This window comes from Euphorbia lathyris, chromosome 3 (assembly GCF_963576675.1).
Source record: "Euphorbia lathyris chromosome 3, ddEupLath1.1, whole genome shotgun sequence".
In the NCBI taxonomy this organism is placed as follows: Eukaryota; Viridiplantae; Streptophyta; class Magnoliopsida; order Malpighiales; family Euphorbiaceae; genus Euphorbia; species Euphorbia lathyris.
Genome location: NC_088912.1, coordinates 111033982 through 111040287, shown reverse-complemented (window position 1 = coordinate 111040287; position 6306 = coordinate 111033982). Strand labels below are relative to the sequence as shown.

At 38.4% G+C, this 6306-nt stretch overlaps 1 protein-coding gene across 1 annotated transcript; it reads right to left on the bottom strand.

Annotated features, from left to right (window-relative positions):
• Window positions 1–792: 792 nt before the first annotated feature.
• On the bottom strand, window positions 793–5641 carry LOC136222881 (probable beta-1,4-xylosyltransferase IRX14H). The gene is made up of 7 exons (XM_066010566.1): window positions 5283–5641; window positions 3286–3741; window positions 2855–3078; window positions 2348–2771; window positions 1412–2261; window positions 1174–1323; window positions 793–1062 (listed from the first exon to the last, which is right to left on the bottom strand). The coding sequence occupies exons 1-3, from the start codon at window positions 5639–5641 to the stop codon at window positions 2865–2867; spliced, it is 1029 nt and encodes a 342-aa protein (XP_065866638.1). The 3' UTR covers window positions 793–1062; window positions 1174–1323; window positions 1412–2261; window positions 2348–2771; window positions 2855–2864.
• Between the last annotated feature and the right edge of the window lie 665 nt (window positions 5642–6306).

The window sequence follows — 6306 nt, the reverse complement described above, 5'->3', positions numbered from 1 at the left end:
TTACGTTCGATCCGTATCCACCAAGCTCGAGAGTTCCACCTCCAAGTCCTACGAGACGGCCTTGAGTCCGGTTAGCTAGTCCTAAGGGTCGATTCTTCACTAGTACATAAACGGCCTATGGTCACGGTCGTTTACCGTCATTAGCCACGGTTGTACGACCGTGACCAAAAGAGGCGTGACAAATGCTTGGCATCTTTAGCCATGGTTGTTCGACCGTAGCCAAAGAGGCATTAGAGTCGGCTTTTACGCATAACCGACTCTAGTATCCTATGTTTTGGCCACGGTTGTTATGAAAAATCGTGGCTAAAGAGGTCTTTAGCCACGGTTGATTGTAGCAACTGACTCTAATGCTCTGATCATTAGAGTCGGTTGTTGTAACAACCAACTCCAATAATCATTAGAGTCAATTGTTCTAACAACCTTGGCTGATGTCAATTATATTAGAGTCAGTTATTTCGAACAACCGACCCTAATGTTATTGTTGTTAGCAATTTTATATAAGCAGGTTCAAATTGAACCTACTCTATTTTTTTCCTACTATATTACTATAATTAACGGTAAATGAGATTTGTTACCCTCAATCGTTTACTGTAATAAAAATTGATCCTGTTCAAATTGAACCTGCTCTATTTTTTTCTACTGTATTACTGTAATTAATGGTAACGAGATTTGTTACCCTCAATCGTTTACGATAATAAAAAATTGATCATGTTGTATTACTAAAATTAAATGCAAAACAATAAAAATGTACACAAATATAGCTATGATTCGAGAAAATAATTAAATTGCAAATCCAATATACTAGAAAGTAAAACAAACCTATTGTAATCAAATTCAAATTAAGCTAAAAACAAAGGACATCAAAATTTGAAATGGATATTACAAACTTGTATGAATACACTAGCCAAGGGTGCTGGAGTGCCTCCTTTGCAGTCGGATGTGCCTCGAAGGATTAACCTCGGGCAAACTCGTCACGAAGTCGATAAATTCGACATCAGAAGTTCCCAAATGATGCTCTAATGAAGACTCCTCTGGGATTAATCATTCTAGTTGGTTCATTTCCTGGTAGAAGAATTAGTCAGGTTCGGATTCTATTATCAGCGGTAGGGAAAAAACGATGCATGTTTCAGAGTTCCGTGTTTCTTAGAGTGGAGGAAAATATGGGGAACTGACCTCATTTACATGATAGAGATCATATTCTTTTGTGAAGTACTTATGAGTTTCCTGACCTCACAACATCTCATGATCGAGAGGACCGAACATCCTGAACATCCTGACCACACGTGCAAGCATCATTACAACTGTATCATTTCAAAATAGCACCTGATAAAGACATGGATACTCAAAGTTAGAACTTTAGTGATGCTGAAGCAACCCATAAGATCATAGATGCATACAACTTTTGACTTACTTCGCTAGAGATTAGCTCGGGCCAAGATGCAGCCGAGAGACCACAAGTCAATCTTTTGATCATAAGGAAGACCAAGAATGACTTCCGAGGCTCTATAGCAACGAGATTGTACATATAGGCACAAGTTGTCCGATAGAAAGCAATTTCTTCTGAGATCAATTACTTTTATTTCACATCTTCCGTAACTCTTCATCAGAAAATTTTCAGGCTTCAGATCACAATGAATAATTCCCAAGTGAAGCAAGTAATCTAGAGCTTCCAAACACTGGCGTGCTATGACCTGCAAGAACAGTAATCATTGACAGTTACACGTGTGTGCTGTTAGTTTTACAATAGAAGTACTTACATGTTTCCTGAATGGTTTTCTTAATAAGAAAATGCAACTACAATAGTTAAATGATTTGTTTTACTAGAAAAAATTCATATACATCGAAGGCGACAATAGCAATTCTTAGAACATAAAAGGCTATACGTTCAAAGTCACCTCAAGATGAGCCAACTCGAGTAAAAGAAGATGTGTAATTAGTTGAGTCATACTAACTTGTAGCCTAATGAGTGCGAAATATGGTTCACCACCGGATTTCTTAATTAAATTTCTGAAAGTCGTATAAGTTTGCCCAAAGGAGTTCACAAACACTGAAGACATGCTCCTGCAAATTCCAAAAGGCGGCAACTAGTATACAATTCTTTGTGCATACACAATAATAGAGTATAAAGGAAGAAAAAAAGAGAAAAATGTTGTCATATTTATCATATTTGTCAGTTCATCACCGACACCGTACTTCTATTTTGTCATATTTGGAATTGGCCTTCAGGAGCATTTTCAGGTAGATCCTTATTTTCCTCGGTCCTGCAGATAAATCAGCATAAGATCAGTAAAATGGTTTTACATCAATTCACATGTATCAATTGTCCAACGAATCAGTGAAAATGTACCTGTTTTTCTTATGAATGATTCACAGATTGAAGACTTCGTATTCATCCTCCTGATTATCAAACATTAGAAGCTCATCAGAGTTTTCATTTGGAGCAGCCAGAAGCTCACCGATTTAAACATAATTTATTCCACTACATTTCCAAAGTCAGACCTCCTAATTAATTACCTAATTGACTATTTTCCCAATCCCACCCAATATCAGAGGTTTAGTGATCCCTGCACTGTTTTAGCTGTGGAGAACATTGAAGATCATTTGTGTCCATCAACAGCTCATTCACCCTCTCTCCACCATCTCTCAATTATGACAAAGTAATGTGCACATTACCAAACAATATTGTTATAAACCCAAAATACCACCATGATGTTAGGTTCACTCAAAGGTATTCCTGTGCAACTTTCTAGAACCCAAAAATCCATCAATTCCTGTAAATAAAATGTAATCGACAATCAAATATGCAATGGCAAAGTAAATAAAATCAAATGATTTTCATAGATCAAAATTGTACCATAAGAACACTAGAATAGTAGTAAAGGTGAAGGATGAAAAGCATATCCAGGAGGAAATTTGCTATCACTTCGGGCTTCAACACGGAGCCACCAAAGCATAACTTGCCGCTCACAGCTTTCTAAAGGCTCCACCATTGAAGGATCCTTCAAAAGAGACAGAGGAATTTCTATATTCTCATCTGCAAACAACACTACCCCATCCAGCTTCTTCTCTCTCACAACTCTGCTCCACCACAGAAACAAATCTAACCGCATCAGTTCACACTCTAATAACAAGTAAAACAGTCTAATTCCCTACTTCTCCGTAATTCAATTTAAAATTGGCCGACTTAAAATTTACTTCACTTTAACATTCAAAATACTAGACGGAGAAGCAAAAGGCCACATCTAAGCATCGAACTAATCAAGCAAAAAAGAAAAAAAGTGGTACCTCAAAGCAGCAAGCCGCATTTTGGCCTCCAATTTATGGCCTCCCTCCCAGGAATTCGACATTCTCTCTTTAAATCCAATATGGATAGTCTTGAGTGCCGATTTCGTGATGATGGACATAGTTTCGTTAGTGAAGCCACCGGCTTCCACCACAATCCAAATAAGGTCGTAAAGGACAAGCAAGAGTGAGTGCATAACACCGGTCAAATGCAGCATTTGGAAAGTTCGCACATAAGTCGGTGTGATTGCGATAATAGTCTTAGGAGTCTTCACTCCAAACTGAATCCTTTGTTCTCTCTGCACCCTCCCGATTATCTGATGCGCTCTCATAACCTCGTTGGTGTTAGGATGAGGCCACGGCCGGATCCGGATTCTATGACGGTCGACAACAACTCTAGAGCTAACTCTTCTCTCAATTACAAAGAGTGGACTGTTATCAACAAGATTTGAAGGAACACTTCGAAATTAAGAACTAATTGCATAATTAGATTATGTATCTTACTTTCAACAAGAAACCAGAAAAAATTATGTTTTGAACCTGTGAAAATTTAGTATCGTCTTCTTGAATCCCGGGATTATGCTTTCTTCTAAAATAACCAGTTGGACTATTGACACAATTTTGTGACCCTCGCTGAGTTTTTAGAAGAGTAAAAGTCTTGGAATGGTGAGACCTTGGTAGGAAGATTTTGAGATGAAGATCTTCTTAGGTCTAGGAATTAGGAAAAGAATTCAAAACAAGCGAATGAGTTTTCTTAGATCTGCGAATTTGGTAAAAAGGAAAAAGGATATTAGGATCGGCTATGTAAACGGTCGAACCTAATAATGACTCATTGGAGTCGGTTGTTTGTTGTTTGAAACAACCGACTCCAATTATGCTTTATTAGCCACGGTCAATTACAAAACCGACGCTAATAACTCTTAATTAAACACAAAAATAAAAATGAAGGTTATTAAGGTCGGTTTTGTATATTGACCGTGGCCAATAAGACATCATTAGTGTCGGTTGTTTCAAACAACCGATTCCAATAACCTTTAACTACAGTTAATAATAAAACCGTGGCTAATAAGACGTAGTTAAAAGCCATTTCTGTACTAGTGCTTCTTCCTTTCTGCTTGTTAACTAGCTTGTACTCTTCCTATGTACTATGTTTGGTTGTATTCCACTTTTATACATTCCACATTTATAATATATGCTTTACGATTTCATTTCCTCTATATGTGTTGGTATTTATTGCTTGCTTTGATACTTATAATTGATTATTGTGTAGGTCGCTTACGAGCTCTGAAATCTATTAGGATTCACATAGGTGTTGCCTTACCGGAGTTGACAAGCCGGAAACCGTAGGAATTGAGAAGCCACGGAACTTACGGGCCCTAGTTTCTGATCCTAAGAATTAGAGTCGCCTTAAGAGGAAATCACGACCCTAGAACCTCACAGAGTTGTTCGGTCTATAAATAATCGTCTTTGCAAGAGTAAAATATTAATCGTAATACATTTTGAGTTATTTATCATATGTTATAACTTATCATCTCCCGTAGCACTTCATTAAGAGTTTGAATTACATGAGTCTGTTTCACCGTAGTTTAGGAGTAGTTTGTAGTTGTCACCCAACCCAAGCTAAAGTATTCACCGCTTAGATAACGTGTAGAATCGAGTAGTTTAATACTTGTAGATATAAATCCTGTGGATTCGATACCCGGTCTTAACCGGATTATTACTTGATACAACGAGGTACACTTGCCCCTACGTAGTAGCGTCTAGTAGAGTTTGAAAGCACATAGAAAGATCATATCTATAACCATAACACTTATCATAATATTTTACCGCACTACTAGATTCTAACTATCAAGTTTTTGGCGCCGTTGCCGGGGATTTATATTTTCTTGCAATATTAGACCAAAACGTTTTATTGTTAGTCTAAGCATTCTTTTTGTATAAATTGTTTATATACAATTTTACTAACAATATTCTTTCTTGTTCATATTTTCTTTATTTACTTCTTTAGTTTATGCACACCCAATCTCGAAGTGGTACTCTCGTTCCTATTGATCTTGAAATTGAACGTACTCTTTGTAGGATCCGAAGAGAAAAGATGGCCAATTTCAACAACAAAGCCAACCAACCCGAGGCAAACCAAAGACCACCCGTCCAACCCGTGAACAACGTCCGAACTGGAGGAGGTAATGACACAAGAACAATAATGGAGATCCTTGCTCCGCATAGGCCCCAAAATCGCAATGGAATCGTTGCTCCCACCATTCCGGCCAACACCTATGAGATTAAGATGAGCATAATCTAATTGATCTAACAACTCGGTCAATTTGGAGGAGAACTTCATGAGAACCCCAATGAACATCTCGATAAATTTCTAATGTGTGTCGATACTTCTCGGCAAAATGGTGTTCCGGTTGAAGCCGTACGTCTAAAGCTTTTTCCTTTCTCTTTGACAGGTCAAGCGCTGGAATGGTTGCACTCGTTGGAGGCGGGATCAATTACATCATGGGAGAAGCTTGAGAAGGAGTTCCTTTCCTACTACTTCCCGCCATCCAAGACGGTTAAGTTGAGAAATGATATCACTTCCTTTAGGCAAATTGAATACGAGGCCCTTCACCCAGCTTGGGCTAGGTTTCGAAAGTTGCTCCGAAATTTCCCACATCATGACATCCCCAAGCACGATCTTGTAAGTACATTCTATCATGGTTTAACTCCTATAATCATGCAATCGTGGATTCCGCCGCAGGTGGGGATTTGTTTAGGAAATCGGCAAGCAAGGCTTATGAACTTATCAACGAGTTAGCTAGAAAAAGCGTCCAATGGCAAGAAGATTGGCTTGTCGGACCCTCGCGACATCAAACATTTTCCGTGGAAGACAAGGCTCCTAAGATTTCCATGGTCGAAATGAATAAGAAGCTAGACTCCTTAATGGTACAAGTGAGCCTCAAAAATACAACACAAATCCTAATGTGCTCGCATTGCGGTGGTGATCATCATGGGCAAGATTGCCAAGCTGGAAGTCCTTTT

Bases quoted from the DNA above. Each gene is read 5' to 3' on its own strand.
- LOC136222881 (XM_066010566.1), bottom strand. From the start codon at position 5,641: ATGTTCATTGGGGTTCTCATGAAGTTCTCCTCCAAATTGACCGAGTTG. The intron at 3,742-5,282 runs GTAAATAAAGAA...TTAATTTCGAAG, and splicing joins GGTGTGCATAAACTAAAGAA to TGTTCCTTCAAATCTTGTTG. The intron at 3,079-3,285 runs GTACCACTTTTT...GTGGTGGAGCAG, and splicing joins ATGCGGCTTGCTGCTTTGAG to AGTTGTGAGAGAGAAGAAGC.